The sequence below is a fragment of the Drosophila montana genome, unplaced genomic scaffold, assembly GCF_035044405.1.
Source record: "Drosophila montana isolate Dmon_TW-CO22-7 unplaced genomic scaffold, ASM3504440v1 contig_2611_1, whole genome shotgun sequence".
NCBI lineage: Eukaryota > Metazoa > Arthropoda > Insecta > Diptera > Drosophilidae > Drosophila > Drosophila montana.
The window spans coordinates 59,937-80,222 of record NW_026997476.1 but is presented as its reverse complement, the minus strand read 5'-3'; the positions used below and the strand labels follow the sequence as shown (position 1 = coordinate 80,222).

Sequence of the window (20,286 nt, the reverse complement as noted above, 5' to 3'; positions counted from 1 at the left end):
ACTTCTGTTGTGAGGTCTTTGACTATTAATGAAGTAAATCTGGCCTTAATATTTCTAAAATTGTTGGGAGATAAATTCTGAATTTGGCCCATTAAATCTTCGGGTGTGTAAATTCCGTTAATGACCGATGGGTTTAAGTACTTTAATCATTTTGTCAATTCTGATATTGTATAATCAGGTTGTGTTATTTCATGTCTATGGTACGTTGGGAATGGGTTTCTGAATTTATAGTTTGTATTTTTACCTTTGTGCAGAAATATCTGATTTTTGAAAGCGCTGATTGGGACTTCGATGCTTGGGATTGGTAGAAATCGGTCGTTCGTTTTGAAAGAGTACCGCGCCGAGTGCAAAATTCGAAGCGTCGGTTGTTAAGTGGAATTCCTTAGAAAAGTCTGGATATTGTAATACTACTTCGCTGGATATTAAAGCAATCCTTATTTTATCGAAGGCTTCTGTAGCTTTTTGGTCGAAATTGACGAGCCTTTTTGAAAATTCTCGTTTGGATACGCGTCCATCTTCCCCCTAAAAGAAGGTACCTAAATGGTTTTGCAATCTTAGTGAAATCTCTAATAAACCGTCTATAGTAACCGGCTAGGCCTAGGAAGGCTCTCAGATCTATCAGGGTATTGGGAAATGGATAGTTTGCAATTGCTTATTTTTTTTGGATTTGTTTCCACACCTTTGTCGGAAATGACAAAACCAAGGAATTCTACTCTGTCTCTAAAAAACTCATATTTATCCAACTAACATTTCATGTTATCTTTCTGTAAGGTTCGGAAAATTATGTCCAGGTTTTTAATATGCGATTCATTATTTTTACTGAATATGATAATGTTATCTACGTAGATGTAGCATATTTTTCCGATGTGTTTTCTTAGAATGTCATCGAGTGCACGTTGAAATATTGCTGGAGCATTCTTCAGACCAAATGGGAGTCGTGTAAACTCATATTTTCCGTTATTAACGGAATATCTTTTCGAAATCGGAGGATTTCAAGAGATTTTGATAAAGTCCACTTTTCAGATCTAGGACAGAGAAAATCTTATTATGACCTAGTTGAGCTAGAACTTCATTAATTTCTGGTATGGGATACCAGTATGCTATCGTGACTGTATTGAGCTTCCTATAATCGATAACCATTCTGAACTTTTGCTGTCCATTATCGGAAACAAACTCGGAATGCGCGGGCACTAAAGGGACTTACGTTCCAAATTTCAAGTCTCTAGCTCTTATAAGTTCTGGGATCCTTGCTTTCATACATACGGACAGACAGACGACAGAATAGGTATATATACTTAATAGGGTCGGAGATGCTTTCTTCTGCCTGTTGCATACATTTGCATAAATACATTATATGCTTCTTATCCATTTTTAATGGGTTCAGTCTATAATAATCACTTCGAACTTGCAAGATTTCTGCAAATCAGTTGACCCCCCTGTTCAACGTGAGGTCGTAAAGAATCGGTCTACTACGACTATGCTTGAATTTACTCCCTTGGCAAATGATGCTATCCTTTCTAAAATGCAAATTGATGTTATTGACACTGACTGGAGTAAGGCGTTAGACTGGACCGCTTGGGTTTCTCTCCGTCTCTTTGCTTTGGATTTCTTCGTATATAAATGGTAGGAACAAATAATATAAACGATCTCCCGCCTGTTATATCACATACCCATGTGACATACACTTATGTATGCGGACGATGAGAAACTTATTCTTTCATACACTGATCCCACACATCTACAAGAAATTTGAACGCTGTGCACCTTTGGTGTTCTGTAAATCAATTGCATCTTAATTGTTTAAAGTGTATGTTTATTTTTTACAATCGACAATACTCCATTGCAACGTATACTAACAGTTAAGCACCTTGGCGTTCTTTTTGTTTCTAAACTCTACCCCAATCTTCATATACCTACCATCGTTAATAAAGCCAAAGGTGTACTTGGATACATGAAATGTTGGTCTAAGGATTATTCCTTATAAACAAACTTCTTTACACTTCTCTCTTGTTCGCCCTATACTTGAAAACTGCTCGTACATCTGGTCTCCGAGGTATAATAAGAGCCAGGATCGTATTGAGTCAGTTCATAAGCAATTTTTGCTTTCTGCCTCACGAGGTTTAAATTTTGACCCCAATCTTCGGATGCCATTCTACTCCCGCAGGCTTCTTCTCTCTCGGTGTTGTCTTACTACATTAGTTGATACTTGGCTACATAGATTCTTTTTTTCTGTTAGACCAGGAATTTTCGCACCTACGTGCATAACAGATTACGCTATGCACGCGTGTTATGCACAAATTACAATAGTTTGTATCACGTTTTCTCCACGGAACTTTCTCTCCCCCTAATAAATCCGTTGCTTTCAAGATATGATCAAGAACTCAGTGACTATTCCCAGGTATGAGTAGAGGCGAAGCTTGCCGTACAGGCTATAAATTTTCCCCCACAACATTATATGCTAGTATAATTTTTTCAGTTTTTTAATACCTCTTTTCATCTTTTTTCCTATTTGATGTATTTTCTTAAATAATATAGTAAATTAAGATTACTATTTACTCCACTAACACCTTCCTTCTTAGCTGGAAGCTCTAATAACGTCAGAGACAAAATTGGCTGTGAAAGGGGGCATAGCTGGCCAGGCGGGCAAATAAAACAACTCCATCCTGTCGGTGATGTTATTAGAAATATTTGTATTAAGGCTTTTGGCATTTAATTTTCATATTCTTATGTATTAAATAATTAAAACTTGGGATCCAACACTCGTTTTGTAAACTATTAATAAAATAAATAATAAACGAAGTTGGAACCCAAATTAAAGGGACCTTTTGTGTTAGTTGAAATATTTGATATAGACAAGTATTTATTGAAGTCATTGACAAGTAAGACAAAAGCTGAGTAATATAAGGGCGATATTGTGGCGGGGGCAGGAGTTGAAAGAGACCCAAGTGTGTTGTGTAGCGTTCCGTTCAGTATTCAGTATTCAGAGTTGAATGTCCACTTACAATACTATAAGACAGAGAACATATAATGAGAAGAGCACGAGTAATGCGTTAGAGGACTATGAAAATATTCTCCCTTTGAACATGCAAATCATACGTTACGGTCAGTCCATATAAGAAGACAGTTGTGCTGCCAGTTTGCCAAATTACGAAGACAATCTCTCTGCCATAATTATATTATTATCATTCCTGTCAGACTATTTATGTACAGTCACGGACAAAACTATTGGCAATTTAATATTATCTTGTTTTATTGTCGGTTTTGTCCAATATACCGTCTAATATTTAATAATTTTATATTTTTCATACGATAATTAGCTATTTGTGCATGCAATCCAATAATTTTTATAAACTTTGGCGGCATGGTTAATTTTTAATAATTATTTTATTCCAAGAACCCGTAATTATATAGGGACAAAAGTATTGGCAATTTTCAATATAAAGTTGTTATTTTAATATTATTTTTATATAGTCACACTTTTCTTTGCCAAAATATTTGAATCTAAAAAATATAATTAGAAAAAATTTTTTAAGCATCAATTTATATATTATTTTGTAAAAATGGCCGGTAAGAAGTGTGAAACCACCGTAAAGCAGCGAAAAATTATTTTAAATTTACGCAAACAAGGTAAATCCTATTACCATTCGGAGCATAGTCCATAGATTTTCAGGCGACCCTACGGTAGAAAACGCTGAACGCAACTGCGGCCCACGAAAGTTAACCGATCGTGATTGCACCCAAATAATAAGAAAGATCAAGAAAGACCCAAAAATCACATCCTCCCAAATAGTATCAGATGTTAAAGAAGAGACTGAAAAAGAAATTCACTCCAAAACGGTACGGCGGGTACTACACAAGGCTGGGTACAATGCGAGAATTGCAAGACGCAAACCACTCATTTCGAGTGTTAACCAATCAAAGAGATTGGCATTCGCCAAAGAATTTAAATCGAAGCCATTAACTTACTGGAACGATGTCCTATTCTCCGACGAAAGTAAGTTTAATATTTTTCGCTCAGATGGCCGCATTAAAGTGTGGAGAAAACCCAATACGGCATACAATAGTTGCAACTTAATGTCTACAGTAAAGCACTGTGGTGGAGGTGTTATGGTGTGGGGTTGTATGTCCGCAGCTGGTGTGGGTGAACTAGTTTTCATCGAAGGAACAATGGACAAGCGTGTTTACTTGGAAATATTGAAGGCAAATTTAAAAAAAAGCGCTGAAAAGTTGATGTTAAGCAGTCAGTTCACTTTTCAACAGGACAATGATCCAAAGCACACGGCCCATGATGTGCGAATGTGGCTTGCATACAATACAGCTCATGTTCTTCCACATCCTCCTCAATCACCAGACCTCAATCCAATCGACCACCTATGGGAGGAACTTGAAAAAAAGGCTTGGAAACCATACATTTTCAACAAAGACTGAGCTTAAAGAAGCCCAAATGGAAGAGTGGCACAAAATTGAGCCAAATGTTGCCCGAAAATTGGTGCATTCGATGCCATATCGCCTGGAAAGCGTTATAAAACAAAAAGGCGGCATGCCTAAGTATTAATTTTTATCTCATGTTTTATTTTTTTAAATTTTAACACAACCATTTAAGTTTTTGCCAATACTTTTGTCCCTATGAAAATTACCATATTTTTTTGGTTTTTTATTTGTAAGGCAACCAAAAATGTTCCTTTTCTAATACTTTTAAGTAAGTTAGATATTTAAATGATCATAAAAAAAATATATTTCAATAAAATAATAAGTTGGTTATTCTCAAATTTCAAATTTTTAGCTGACAATTGCCAATACTTTTGTCCGTGACTGTATATACAAGCAAGTATTCCCCAAGTTTGCCCGGGACAAGTTTCGTGCTTCAAATTGTAGATAACTTATTTAACTTTTTATCGTCGATAGAAAATTTAAATCTCCCCGCTGGGCGTCTCAACCCCGAGTCAGTCGCGTACCAATAATAAATTTTCTTTTGTTTGTGGAGCTGGAAATACAAAAACCAAAAACATTCAAATCTTGGTATTTATATACATATATGCATATGTTTGGTTTACCTACATATATGTATATATATATATATATATATATATATATATATATATATATACATAAATACATATGTACATATAACTTAACCATGGCTTTTATTCTCTTTTCCCATAATTAAAAGCCATGGTTAAGTTAAGGCATATATGTATGTACGTATAAATACACGGTCATCAATAAAGTAAAAATCAATAATACATATACAATAGGCAGCATATTAATGCATTTATTTTGACAATCAATTTAATACAATCTCCATTTGAAAAACTTATTCGTCAAAGTTTGGAGCAGCACTCTTTGTTTTAGAATAATCTCTTACGGGTGAATAAAACTGAAAATAAACAAGTAAATAATCCATTATATAATATACTTGTTAATAATCGTTTATATATCTTTTTTGTACATATCAATGTTTTGTTTTTATGCATGCATTACGTTTAAAAAACGTAAAATTATAAATGATTCATACATATTATGATTTTTGATTAGTGTACCTTATATTGTTTGTCTTTATATTCTTGCCATGGCTCTGGATTGGATGAGCGATTCCAAGTAACGTCCGGATTCCTTGTAGCTAGGCGAGTCATATAATAAACCGCTCCAACTGCTCCTGCAGCCACGCAAACGTAAAGCGGGATCAACTATGTGAGCATTTATGCAAATATGTACATATAAAACAAACATTTGTGACGATTACGTAACAGAGATTAAATGGTTTCACATACCGCAGGGTTTTTCTTAAGACTTTGTAACCCAAGCCCCTGCATTTTATAACTGATAGAAAAAACGATTTACGTCCTGACCAATAAACACGCGCAAATTAAAATATATTACTAACTTACGCAAGCTTCTAACAGTCGTAACTAAGAATTTGTTCCTAGAACTAGCTCTTTTGAGCATATTTATGTATGTAAGCATAGCGCCGAAGTTTTATTAACAATCAAATCGAAACTAAATAAATATCTGAATGACGAAGATGAAATACACTTATAGTCAATGTGAGCTCAGCGCTCGAAGTTCAGATTATCTTGGCTTTTATTAACCGGGAAAATCTGTTAATCTCATTTTATACCTTAATTAGCCGTTGTTAGCCTGTATTTTCCATAAAACTATTGTCGAGGAATTTCACAGCGGGACAAACTACAATAGTATCTCATAAAAACTTAAATACTCGAACAACAAATAAGATTAAAAGAAAAGAAATACCGAATTAAAAAAATTAAATTATTTTTTTTATCGAATTCCAAATTTATATACACATGTATATTGCAATTGGTAATAAATAAAGATATACAAAAATTTGTACTTTATAAAATCGCCATAAATATCTATTTTTGTGTTCCATTTGGGACAGGAGCGCACAAATAGCGAGAAATTGGCAACGTCAAGTTCACGATCTACAGCGCCGAGAGATCACGAGGGGAGTGAAACGGGTGCCCTTTGGGATACCGTTGCCCTTCGAGACGGCCGTCGGCCGAAATGTGTAGTTGAGCATGTGGGTACCGGCAAGCCGCGCGAAGAGTATTTTGATTTAATTTCCGCCAGCGCCGCGAAAATATATATAAAACAGCAATAAACTCAAAGCTTTGAGGGCTGAAATCAATAAAAATATTGCTAGGGCATATATAAAAGTAAATTGCACCGAAACGAAACTTTAACAACAATATATAAATAAAGGCCCGAGTAATATAAAACATAATAACATTATGCCAACAAAAAAATAAAGAATATATCAAATTACGCCGAGCAACGAATATATAAATTGAATACCAATATTTTTCGGCTTAGAAAACAAATTGATTTACTTACCAATCGGAAGATCTGATCTTATAAATTGGATTACAAATATGAGACTAGAGACCAATTGTAAATTTGGCCCTATCTTACTGAAATGTTTACTTCGGCACCGTCGGCGTAGACTATGGCTGAGCGGTAGCGCTACGCTTGATTTGTTTTTTTTTTTTACTTGAAATTCTTATTCTGTAGTTGGTTCTTGACGGAAGTGTCGCAGCCGCATAGTCAGAATTTTCTAACTATCCTGAAGCAGCTGTCAAAAGTACGACAGGTTGTTAAATAGCAGTTGTGGAGCCTTTGTTGTGATCGTTCATTTTCTTATTATCGACAGTTTTTTGAGAAATCGTATTATTGATATGTAACATTTCCAAAGCTTCCAGGAATAGTATTTAAAGACAGTCAGCCTCAACCGGTGTCAACCGGATGATGGGCGCCCCTGGCTTCATAATTGTTTTTTCGAAATTGCTGATTTTATTGTTGTTATTAATTACAGTGTCGATAGCCAATAAAGTCGTGCCCGATGATGCCGTATATTCTCAGCATTGCTGACACTACGAACTGTCCCTTTGCTTCTAACTAGCTTAGTAATACAATTATTATGATTACATACCTTAATTTTAACAATTGGTGAACAAATTTCTGGCACACCAAATATTTCATCGTTTGGAATAAGATTTCGTTGGTTTCTACACGGATAGTGGTATTTTGGTAGTCAGATTTATTCAAATTGTGTACAAAGTACAAAGGCGTAGGAAAGTTTTAACATTTCTTTATTAATTACTCTCAACTAATTTACTAACTTTTATCAACTCTTTTTTGTTGAATCGTTAGGAATTTATTATATTTAATCGTGCCCATTGAATTGCGTATCTGATGTTAATAACTTCCTATTTTTTTTAAACAAATCTGATTCTGTAGAGTAATGGATATTTTATTACTGAGGAATTTACAGGCGGTTTGTTTTTCGAGGGATAGCCCTGGGCAGCCAGTACTCTCTTTAGGGGTGGGTATACCCGTGCCTGCCGTCACGAAGTCTGCACATCACTAATCAGCTCCAAAGAGTACACAAAGACTAGCGACAAAACAATGCAAACCAAAGGTAACTTAATTGACATACATTGAATCGGACGTCAATCGGTGGCTTTGCTTTTGATGCTATGGCGCTCCCACCCACCCTGTGGTGCTAATAATTTAATTGCATTGCTCCACCCTTTAATCCAAGACTGCACTTATTCGAACGACGTGGACATTCCTCTGCCTTGTATCAACAAACTTAACTTGTCATGTTTCTTTTCATCAATTAAACATAAACTTGACTAAGTGAGTTTGAACACAGCACGCCCGCCGTTGACCGCTGACAAAGTCGAACTTCTTGAATGCTGTACGTCTGGACAGCAACGTGATCGGTGCCAAATTTTGGCACACGCTTATATTCAAAAGTGGTCACCGTTGCTGCCCATATGTACAGCAGCAATGACCCAGCTGAGGCCAAGGGCATTACGAAGAGCATTCGATTCGCTCTCCTCCTACTCTCTCTCTGAGCGAATCGGGTGGCCAATCGCTGTCGCTCCCTCGCATTTTCTTGCACAGCGCAGGCAGTCGCTGCCACCCTCACGCTATTTTTATCCGCTCGATTTAACTTTCGATAATCTGAGCACACAACAAAGAAGATATCGAAGCTGCCGATAATTTCGAATGCAACACAACAAAAACGATATCGACGCTGCCGATAATATCAAATGCAACATATTTTATATAACTAATGGCATTATTTATGATTATTACAATTAAATACAATTTATTTAATTAATCCTTTATTACAGAAATCATCTTCATCTGTTCTAGCAATCAAACATTGAAACAACAGCTGTGGCCGGTTACTACCAGAAACAACACGAATAAATGTGGTAGGTTCTCTTGCACCAATGGGAAGCAAATTAACCACCTAAATAACTACGTAAGATTTATAATACTGTATTGTATATTAAATTGATAATATTTATAACACAGAGAAAAAGTGTTTCTAATAATCGTCGAATTGATTTCAACGAGACGCTGCTGCAGACCAAAACCGACTACTGACACTAAACATACAACGCATACATAGATATGTCAGCAGCAGAATAATCGAAACACGATAAATCGCAACGAGTGAACCCCGTAGGTGCCCACGACCATTTTGTTATGGCCATAGAGATGCCGGCCTCCAAATGCCGGCCTCGAAAGCCGAACGTTCAGAATGAAGCCGCATCTCGCTCAGCGCACAACGCCGCTGCGGCTGATACTTTTTCTTTATATACATATGTAGGTTAGCTTTAAATGTTTACAGCCTAGAAACATATATGTGTATGCATGTGCAGAGTTTTCCTCGTTCTCACTCATTGCTTTGCGCGCTTTCGTGCATCTCTTCTTCCCTGCATAGCTTCTCACAAACACCACGATCTACAAACATATATATGTTTGAGTGTGGAAAGAATGGATGTCACCGCCAAATGTTATAAATATTAAGTTGAGCGACTGGGCTGACTTAGCCCTTCTTTTTATATTTAAGGGTTTGAATTAAATAACTTGAATATGATAAGTCAATAAAATCATTAATACATTAAATATATAATTGAAGATTTTAATTTTTGCACAAATATCCGTTGGTCATAAAATTATTTAAGTGATCAGTCACTTGACCTATGTACATATGCAAGTGCAGCTGCTTGCCAAAAGTTTACCTTTTCGGCCCAACGGGCTGCTGCAGGTAAAAAGGGGTCAACATTCATTCATCAATTCAAACCCTAAATCATAAAAAGAAGGGCGCGCGTTAAACGCCTGCCAATAATGATATTTTATATCAAGATCAGCCCAATCACACACATTTGTGTCTGTGTGTGTGTGTTATTATGACTTTAAAAAATTAATACACCTAATGAAAACCCGACTACAATGTGTAATAAATGCTAAGGGTGGACATCCGAAATATTTAACTTTAATTTTAATTACCATTTAAGTATATATTAAGTGTAAAGTCACTTATTATATTTGTGTAACGAGTTTCTTGACACCTAAAAAATGTAGTTACTTATTTTTTTATTTTTTTTCTTTGAATTTGCAATTAAATTGCACCTTTTTTCTTACATATTTAAGTAAGTAGGATAAGTTAACATAATGCATAAAAAACAAATATATATATACTGAAATAAATTGTTAATTTTGATTGTTATTAATTTGAAATGTTGCATTTTTAATGTTTACGTTAACTCATTCTTGACAGACTGTACATGTAAATTCTTCGAATAATGCGCCTTTTATTTCATCATAAGTACACACGCTTTTCGTGAAAAGAAAAAGTTTTGCTGCAGCGGTCATCTTTCATCTAACATGCATTTATTTTTGTTTTTCTGTGAGGTCATTAGTGTCGTTATTTTTTTTTGAAAATCTCGGACCATATATCTAGTGGTACACACTTGCCATCGCAATCGCTTACTTCTTTTCCAAAATTAACCGGAGCGATTTTCATTTGGCTGTCACGTTGTTCATCAGCAATCACTTTAAGGTTTAACAGCTGTAGCATTTGTTCAATTTTTGCATCAACATTGTTTCCCTAGCTGTTTTTTTCTTACTATTTGTCATCTCGTTTTCACTTACACACGACGTTTCAGGTCCGATTCTGCCATCTCGTTTCCATTCGAACTTTACTTCTGTCTGCTTGTCTTGTATTTTATACTTTCGTACTCTGCTTCTTTAGTTGCACTTACTTCATTTTGCTCCATTTTCTGTATATTCCACACAAGTAACCGGCGACGCTGCGGCACGACTTCCAATTTCATAATTTATCAACTGATTTATACCATGATCGATTTTTACCTACCTTTTAACATCTGTAGCAAACGGACCTACACAACTCTATAGCAAACGAACTACAAAATTGAACTACATCAAACAGCTGGAACTACTAATATATGAACACAATAAACAGCTGAAACTAGGAATAAATGAAAACTACAAAGGTGAGATTCTAATATAAAATAACAAAAAGCATTATTAACCCACTTGACTCTTCCAGCTCGGGTCCCAGTCCGGACTCAGGCTTACCCGCCTTACCTGCGACGACTACTTGATCTCGACTACCGCATGTTGGCCACTTGTTTGCTTGCATCAGCCCGTGTCGGCAGACATGGCCCCTTTCCCCATCAGTGGATAATTAGCCGGACATTGTTTTCTTTCAGTATGTGCGTATAATTGGTTGCATTTCTTATAGTTATCAACAATCAATATCTCACATCTTCACTCTGCTATGTATGATTCCGTGCAAGTTGACATTTCTTTCACTTCAACAAGTGCGTATAATTCTATGCATCATCTTATAATTATTGACAATTAAGCTTATAGGTTATTTTATTATCTATTTACAGAACATCTCCAACCTTCTTTATATAATGTCATGCTAATGGACATCTCTATCTCTTCAACAGGTACGAATAATTATTATCATTATCTAATGGTTATTGACAATTAAGATGATTTTCTATAATTTAATTTATAGCCGAACAACACAAAGAAAGGACGTCACCGCCAACCGCCGTTGGAAACAACGTGAGAGAACAAATGTTATAAATATAAAGTTGAGCGATTGGCCTCCACACGTCATGCACGTATATATATATATATATGTGTTACCACGCTGAAAAAAATTCTATGTTGGAAAGATGCTTATATAAAAAAATAAGAAATTAGTTGGAATTAAGTCTCTTAAATCCACAGAGCCTACCTAAAGAGCTCTCTGAGGCGCTAAGGGCAATGGAAATAAATTATTTTTTTGATATATATACATATATATGTGTATGGATCGTGTGTAATCGAAATTACTTCGTTCCTTTCTTTTCTTAGATGGCAGACGCAATAACTTTTCGGGCCTTTCCTTCACTGTCGGAGATCAATGAAGTGTCCTTAAAAGGTAATAGATATAGGTGGCATATATATATGTATATGTATTGTTACCTAAGGCCAACAAACAAAACCAAATTTAATAATTTCAAAATCTTTCCTTTTCAGGGTTCTCAAATTTGCTCTGCTTCTGCCTCCGCCTGTTGCTCGGGGCGAGACTGGGCGTTATAGAACGGACTCACTCGTATGATGTGGGCGTGGTCTCGCCTGTGGGCGCTTCGTCTCCTGGTCGACTCTCGTTGTCCGCGACGCTGGGAGTCGTCGTCGTTCACTCTGGCTCGGATCCCTCTCGCGTCGATAAGATTGGCGGTCCACAGTTGACGTCTTTGTGAGCCGGAAGAAACAGCCCGGCGTCCTCTGCGTGGCTCCTTGGCGGGCACATTTATTGTATTGTTTTTCCAGACGTCTAATAGCAGGTCTCGACAAATATAATATTTATGGTACCAAGTTCTGTTTCGCGGGGCCGGAATTATAAAGCGATTCGCTTGTGCGCAACCCGACTGTATGGTACCGCTTCTCAAAATCGGCTCCCCGGCTGTACATTTGGGCAGCAATATCATAGGTGCCGAAATTCAGCACACGCATACATTTAACTGTGGTTGCCGTTGCTGCCCATATGCACAGCTGCAGATATAGGTCAACGGCCCAGATGAAGGTCAAGGGCATGCTATCCGCTCATTACCATACGAGCGAATCGGGCGGGCAACCGCCTATGCTCTCCCTTTTTTTTTCGATCAAGGCAGTGGATGCTGAGCCCTGCGAATTTTGCGCTCTAAGGTGCTTTGGGCCCGCACCGATATCGGTGGTGATATATATCAATAAATACTAGCGACTCCCCACGCAACATCACCCCAGGATTCCCAACGACGCAAAGTCGCTGATGGGAGCAATGGGTTCGAAGTCGGATCTCCTGCCTCTGTCTGCGCCCAGCCTGGCCGGCCCACCCATTTTCTTAAGCTGAGCCGCGCCCAACGTGAGGCACACCACGACCTTGGTCTATACACGGATTTCCTTGGCATGAAACACTCCTAGGGGCAGTCTTCCAGCAAGTACGAGTTGTTTAATACTCGACGTACTACTCTGGCCTTTAGAATCTTCCTAGCAAACTTGGCGTTAAAAGCCTTCCCGAAATCACTCAGTACGAAGTTGCGTCTGTAAACTTTTTGGCCTGGTTCCGCCTGGAATACTCGGACTCGAGCGTAATACTGCCGATGACTTCTTTCGTAAGCCTGGTGTAGCTGGCTATGGTCTCGCTGTCTAATAAGGTGTATTTTGTCTGCTGGGTGCAAATGAGAAATCTCATTATCACCAAGAGACCCAAACCTACGATCCAATTTGTAACTACTCCGTTTAGGAACATGTGATGTCCGAAAACGGCAAAGAATGCCGTCACCCCCCCGGTCGCCGTGTGTATGGTATTGCGTATAGACACTTCTACTTCTGGAAGGTAGAGGTCCTACTCGCGGTGATCCTGCTCCAGATACGCCCTGATTGCCAAACACACTGTACGATTAACTCGCTCGCTTGCATTGCTCTGTGGCGCGAAGATTGCAGTGCGCGTGGACATCAGCCATTGTAAGCTGGCGTGATCAGTGATGCAAGTAAAAGGCATCCCCTCTATATACGGTCTGAACTTGTTTATGGCCAGTATCGACGCTAAGCACTCCTTTTCAGTGACGGAATAGTTCCGATGGTGTTTCTTCAACTTGGCTGAAAAGAAGGCTATGAGCAAACTTCTTTGCGCGACCGATGCACGGGGATTCGTTTTATAGCTATAATCCGTTCGGGGTCCATGCGAAGCGTGCCACCACCAATAATGAATCCTAGATATTTAATGCCTTGAAGCAAAATTTGGATTTATGCAGTCCGGTTGAGAGGTTCGCTTCCCTTAAGCATTTGCCCACTCGTCGCAGATATCTTAAGTGCGCTTGAAAATCTGGGGAAATAACTAGTAGGTCGTCCAAATACACAAAGACATTGGACCATAGCTCGGTGGGAATCACATTGTCCATCAGACAAACTAGGCGTTGGGCTGCATTGCATAAACCAAATGGCATGACTCGAAACTGGTATATTGGCCTACCTGGCACGGTAACTGAGGTACATAGCTTGCTTTTTTCGTCTAGTTCGACTTGCCAATACGCGAATTTCAGATCTACACTGGAGATGTAGTAGGTCTGGAATATTCTAGCTAGGATGCCTTCTATACAGGGTAGTGGTTATGCGTCTTTCACCGTCAAATTGTTGAGCTTGCGTGCGTCGAGGCAGAAACGGTTTTTACCCGATCTTCGCACTACTGTTGAGCGGTTACTCCATGGGCTGTTGCACTCTTCTATAACCCCCAAGCTCAATATTTTGTCCTCTTTATCATCCACTACTTTCTGCATCGCTGGCGATAACGGGTAGGGTCTATCTTTGAATGGTTGGGGACCTTCCACTAAATCGAAAGTGTGCTTCTCTAAGTCTGTCGTTCCTAGTCCGCTATGTTCAAAGGCAAAAGCTCCTGTTTTACCGTCTCCAACAGTATCCTTTCTTCCCTAGATAACTCCCATGAATACGGCTCACTTTCGTGTTCTTCCTCTTCTTCCGCAAAGTGCGTCATCGACCCGGCCAAGAGCTCATCCCCTTGATTTTCCGGGGAGATAAGCTTAATGGGTCCCAAAATGTCAGCGGCTAGGTTAAATGCTCGCCAGAAATCAATCCCAAAATTTGCTCTCTGTTTCATGTAGGGGCAGATAAAAAACGTTATTTTTAATGCTGGTCCCCGTTCGAGATTGGGAGTTCTACCCTACCTATAATCGATTTATCCTCTCCTCCAGCGGCTGTGACCCTAGTTCTTCGACCAACTCTCGAATTTGTTTTGCAAGCAGACTGGCAGAGACTCCTGTGTCTAACAACCCTTTCATTTTGATCCCAGCGACCGGCGAATACGCCTGGGTCTATGCTATCCTCCCGTGTCATAGCTTCAATGACCTGGCGCCTAGTTGTAAAATATTAAAACATTTTTCCTTTAATTGATAGTTTATTAGCAAACGTCCTAAGACGATGATATTTTCGACTGATGTGTCGTTCAATTATATGTTTGTTCTTAAGTCTAACATTAGGGTTTCTGTATATAAGTCTCAGTCGCTAAGTACAGCGGCAGAGCGGGAGCATGTATATATGCATACACCTAAAGCATATACATTGAGCATATATATGTATATATCGCAAGACAAAGGAATGGTAATAGGCAGAATATGCAGGCGTTGCATATTCTGCGCTATGGTCACGCCACTTATGAGTGGACGATCATATTTCGAATGCACTTTGGGTTGCGTTATGTTTAGCAACAAAGTGTCGCTAAATGGGTTATTGTTTATTTGAACTGATATACCCTTACATTGGTTGGGTATGTATTATATATATGTTGCTCATGCTACACCTCCCTTTTTTTTAAAAAAATAACGTAATATTCTAAATATAATTATTTAAAATTATAGTTATTTGAGGGAAAATTTTTTAAATTTAATTCTAAATAAGTAATTAATGAATATAATGAATTTAAAAAAAAAAAAACAAAATTGAAGTTACAATAATTGAATAGTTTGTTTTTAATATTTTAATATATAATGAATATTATATATGAATATTAAAAGAAAAATAGATTTATTTTGTTTTTAATATGGTGGCCAACCATTCATTTTTTTTTTTTTTTTTTTTACTCATTAAACAATTTCAACTCCTTATGTACTGTTTGTTTTTTTGTTCTTATAATCCTTTTAACTATGTTATCGTTAGGTTCTATTTCTATGACCTTAAATGGTCCTATATATACTGGATCTAACTTATGCCCTGTTTCATTTCTTAACAGTACGTTATCTCCTATGTTTAATTCTATATTCTTTACTTTACTATCGTATATAAGTTTATTCTTCTGCTTGTTTTGTTCAAGCATTATTCTTATTCTAGCTCTTTTATATGCTATTTCCAATCTACATTTTGATTCTTTAGCATAATCATCTGCATTATATAAAGGTTAAATGTGTTTTTTAACACTATTAAATTTTAATGTTTCGGTTTTTGCTAAAAATTAGTTCATATGGGCAGTAGTTGTGTGTTGTGGAAGGTGTTGTATTGAAACAATAAATAGTAATAATAGTATCCCAATCAGTTTTATCAACTGATATGTAGGAACGATTGAATTCGTTGAATGTTCTATGGCTTCACTATACTGTTCCCAAATTCTGGTGGTGGTGTGCTGTTAAAGTTATGTTTTTGATACCAAGGTATTTACATAAATCTTCTATAGCTGAGTTTTTGTATTCTGTTCCCATGTCCGTAATGAACGTCTTCATTGGACCATATTTCAGAATAAAATCTTCGAAAATAGCTTTTCCGACAGTTTTTGCACTTTTGTTTGGTATTGGAATGGCAACAAGGTATTTTGTTAAATCGCATATCAGTGTGACTGCGTATTCATTACCTTGCTCTGATTTTGGTAGTGGACCGATCGTGTCTATTACTACTCTATCAAAGGCCATAATTGACACTTTTGATTTTTGGCATTTTGGGCACTTTTTCACATAATTCGTGATATCACGTATATTTTTCATATTTTTCCAATAGCAATAGCGTTTTATTTTTGCAATCAATTCTTGCAATAATCTTTTTCCCATGTTTTAAGAAACATTTGTCCAAATTTAAATGCAAGGTCACTACTTTCATAACATCATCATTTCGAATGACGTTATATATATTGGGCATCGAAGTGTCTGGTTGCTTTTGCAATTCGGATTTTGGTCCTGCGCAGGATTTATTCTGTTTACTTGAACTTATTGTGATGCGTGATAATGCATCAGCAACGAAATTGTCTTTGCCCTTGAGATATTCTACAGTAAAGTCATACTCTTCTAAGTCTAATCTCATTCTTGTTAATTTTGGATTCACCATTGAAAACAAATATGTCAATGGTCTATGATCTGTTTTGATTTTGAAATGTTGACCATATATATATATATATGGTCGAAAATGTGTTTTTGCCCAGTGTATTGCTGCCAACTCTTGTTCGGTTGTATTTTTATTGCTTTCTCCTTTTGTAAATGAACGAGAAGCATATGCTACGGGCAATTGTTTATCTCCATATGTTTCGGTTAAAACTGCTCCGCAGGCTAATTTACTAGCATCGGTTATGATGCAAAATTCTTTGCTAAAATCTGAGTATTTTAGTAAAGTAGGTTGCATTAGAGCTTGTTTTAAGTAATCGAATGCATTTTGGCATTCAATTGCCCATTTGAAAGGAACATTCTTTTTACATAATCTTGTTTTGTGCCGTGAATAGTCAACGAAGTTTTTAAGGAATCGTCTGTAGTAGTTGCAGAATGCAACGAATCTTCTAGCGGTATCAGGGTCTGTAGGGACTGAGGATTTTTCAATGACATCATATATTTGTCATCTGGCAAAATACCTTGAACAGTACATTTGTGACCTAGAAAAGTCACTTCATGCATGAAGAATGTGCATTTTTCTGGATGTAGTTTAAGGTTGTGTTTCCTACACAGGTCAAAAACGTTTATTAAGTTTTTGATCATGTGATTTTCAGAACAACCGATGACGATTAAGTCATCCATATACAACAATGGTTGTGAAGGGTCTAATCCCGAAAATGCTATTGTCATCATCCTTTAAAAAGAATTTGGCGCTATTTTTAATCCATATGTTAATCGTGTGAAACGATAAGAGCCTTTGTTCGTAATATTTCTAGATTGTTCTTTTAGTTCTATTTGGTGGAAACCGGACATTAACTCCAAGCATGAAATATATTTAGCTCTTCCTAATTGATCAAGAATATCATCTATTCTTGGTAACGGAAATTTGTCTGAGAGTATTTTTTTATTTATTTGACGATAGTCTATAACTAATCGCCATCTCTTGGTATCGGATCCTGGTAATCCTTTTTTTGGAACGAAAAGCATTGGGCTGTTATATTCCGATGCAGAGGGTTCTACAATTTTATCCAAGATGAGTTTTTTGACTTGTTTATTTACTTCTTCTTTATGAGTATGAGGAATTCTGTAATTTTTTATGTACACTGGCTCAGTATCTTTAAGTCTCAATTCTTGTTTATAAAAATTGTTAGTTGTTATTGATTCGGTTTCAAGTCCGAATATGTCAGTATACTTGGTGCAGATATCTTTTAGTTGTTTTTTAAATAATTGGGGAAAGTTCTTTTGTAATTTTTCTGTCACCATTTCCTGGCGATCTTTGCTAATTTCGTGGACTGTTTCATCGTCACTTAGCTTTTCTATTGTAATGTCGTTAAGATTTACTATTTTTATTGAATTTGTTGTATTTAAAATTCGGATAAATGTTTGTTGATTATTGGAAATATTATTTCCATGAATATTCCTTTTTCAATTTCTTGAATCGGAATGAAAATATTGTTTTCTGGCGAAACAATATTGATTTGACGGACTACTTCAGAACGAGCTGGAAGTATTGTGGCATTATTAGTGAATTATTGGTAGTTTTATTGGATAATTTAAATTATTTGGCCGAAGTATTAGAGAATCACATGTTTGTGTGAAATCTAATTGGCAATTATATTTTTTAAAGGAATCTATACCAATAATGCCATCGCTAGGTATTGGAAAATCTTGTCCGACTATATGAAATTCCTATGACATATTTTCCTGTAGATAATTCTCCGAATACTAAACCTTTAGAAACTACTGAACCTTCACCAATTCCAGATATTTGGGTTGGTATGTTTGAATTGATATTTTCAAATATATCAACATTTTCTTTTAATAGAGATATGTCTGCACCCGTATCTAGCAATAGCGTAAATGCTTTGCCTGTTTTTTCATTATTTATTTTAATACAAATACTGAGGCTTAGATTTACTGTGTGTACTTTCGTATTTCTTTGTGAATATCTTAAGGGGCTTGCTGATTTTCCAAGTTAGCCTGAGTAACTCGAACATTGTTATTACCTTGATTATTGCCATTATTGTGGTTGTTGCCTCGGTTGGAATTATTCCTTCCTCGGTTATGACCACGGACATTACCTCTATAAGGTCCTCTGTTGTTGGTGTTATAATTTTGGTAATTTGGGTTATAATTACCACGACCATTTGGTCTACCTCTTTGGGTGTAATGGTGATTATTACCTCTACCTCTGCCTCTGTGATACAACACAGTACTGGCATTTCCGGTCATTTCAGTGCTGCAATGGATATATTTACCCATGACGTCATTGAAAGTGACTAAGTTTCCTGCTTCCAAGATAATACGGAGTTTATCATGCTCGCAGGTTTTACTCATAGCAGAAATGGATTCTTTTGTAGAGAAATTTTCTGCATTGTCAGGGTCTAGGCCATCATCAATATCTGCTGCTTCGAGTTGCTTTCGCAAGTTGTCGATTTCAACGGTATATTGTGATGCTGTTTTACCTTTTTGTTTAATGTTAAACAGTTTCGCTTTTAATACGTCAGGTGATTCATCTTTTACGTTCCCCGTTTAGTTTAGTTATTATGGCAGAGATTGTAGTTTTATCTTGTACCTTGTACAAGATTGGACCAGTTATCTTTGATTTTATAAATTCAACTGCCAAATCTTCTTGGTTGACTTTTGTTCTCTCAACTATGCGTAGAGCTGTTAGGAACCGATTGAGTGACAGTTTTTTACCGTCAAATTCAGGGATAGATGAAAAACTTGTTTCACATATTCCCTATCCAAGGCTACTTGTTGTGCCATTTTGTCGGTTTCCTCGATCGTTTCTGTATCGCTGTTGATTTCTGTGTCTATTAGTAGTTTATACTCATCAAAGTCGTTAAGCTGTGTTTCATTAAAATCAGCCAATAGAGTTAGGTCTTCTGGAAAATTTATTTCAATGTTCTGTCTAATACCGATAGATTTCAATCTTGTATTTAAGGATTGTATAAATTTGAGACACTGTTTGGAATGCTCTTGTGTAAGCTTATCTTGAAGTTCATTTACTGCCTGTACTATGTTATTATATTGTTTTACCAATATCTGAACATGGTATATTAGTGTTTCGGCGTATCTTTATTAACGCATTTGTATGACCTATCAAATTGATCTTTGAAGTCATTAATGGTTTTCGCTAATGTATTCCATTCCATAATAGTTTATTTAACGATGCAGTCGCACCAGAAATATTACTGCCGGCCCTAGTATCGGGTGGTCTTGATTTATAATTTTTTACTTGTACATATGGCAATGTACTAAGTACTTTTCCCTTTTTGATTTGTGAGCATTGAATTAATGGGCTAGTGTTCTGGACGAATGTGCTCAAGTATTCGTTTCGAATTCGAATTGGTATATGCTAATGAATTCGCGATGTTTTTGTATAATAGTCAACGCGTTTATTCGAAAATTCGGGTCTTTTATATATATTTATTCATTAATTACTCTATTAATGTAAAGAATTATGAGTTTTTATATTCCGTTTAGGTTGATGGCTCTACTGTCGTCACTTCAAAAAAATTTATGTTTTCTAACTCTGAGA

General features: G+C 36.6%; 2 protein-coding genes across 8 annotated transcripts; one reads left to right on the top strand and one right to left on the bottom strand.

The window, feature by feature from the left end:
* Positions 1 to 5,247: 5,247 nt before the first annotated feature.
* On the bottom strand, positions 5,248 to 5,950 carry ND-MLRQ (NADH dehydrogenase (ubiquinone) MLRQ subunit). 2 transcript variants are annotated; one of them, XM_064683434.1, is made up of 4 exons: positions 5,889 to 5,950; positions 5,772 to 5,820; positions 5,541 to 5,687; positions 5,248 to 5,377 (listed from the first exon to the last, which is right to left on the bottom strand). In XM_064683434.1, exons 2-4 carry the CDS (start codon positions 5,811 to 5,813, stop codon positions 5,315 to 5,317), a joined length of 252 nt encoding a protein of 83 aa, XP_064539504.1. In that variant the 5' UTR covers positions 5,814 to 5,820; positions 5,889 to 5,950; the 3' UTR covers positions 5,248 to 5,314. The 2 variants fall into 2 exon arrangements, with proteins under 2 accessions (XP_064539504.1, XP_064539503.1); XM_064683433.1 differs by having other exon boundaries at positions 5,772 to 5,914.
* Positions 5,951 to 10,543: 4,593 nt separating this feature from the next.
* LOC135429177 (uncharacterized) lies at positions 10,544 to 12,202 on the top strand. Of its 6 annotated transcripts, none has more exons than XM_064683428.1 (5): positions 10,544 to 10,838; positions 10,895 to 11,056; positions 11,375 to 11,424; positions 11,719 to 11,785; positions 11,884 to 12,202. In XM_064683428.1, the coding sequence occupies exons 2-5, from the start codon at positions 10,963 to 10,965 to the stop codon at positions 12,105 to 12,107; spliced, it is 435 nt and encodes a 144-aa protein (XP_064539498.1). In that variant the 5' UTR covers positions 10,544 to 10,838; positions 10,895 to 10,962; the 3' UTR covers positions 12,108 to 12,202. The 6 variants fall into 6 exon arrangements, with proteins under 6 accessions (XP_064539498.1, XP_064539499.1, XP_064539500.1 ...); XM_064683429.1 differs by lacking the exon at positions 10,544 to 10,838 and adding an exon at positions 11,244 to 11,303 and having other exon boundaries at positions 10,917 to 11,060; XM_064683430.1 differs by lacking the exon at positions 10,544 to 10,838 and adding an exon at positions 11,244 to 11,303 and having other exon boundaries at positions 10,917 to 11,060; positions 11,375 to 11,452.
* Positions 12,203 to 20,286: the final 8,084 nt, after the last annotated feature.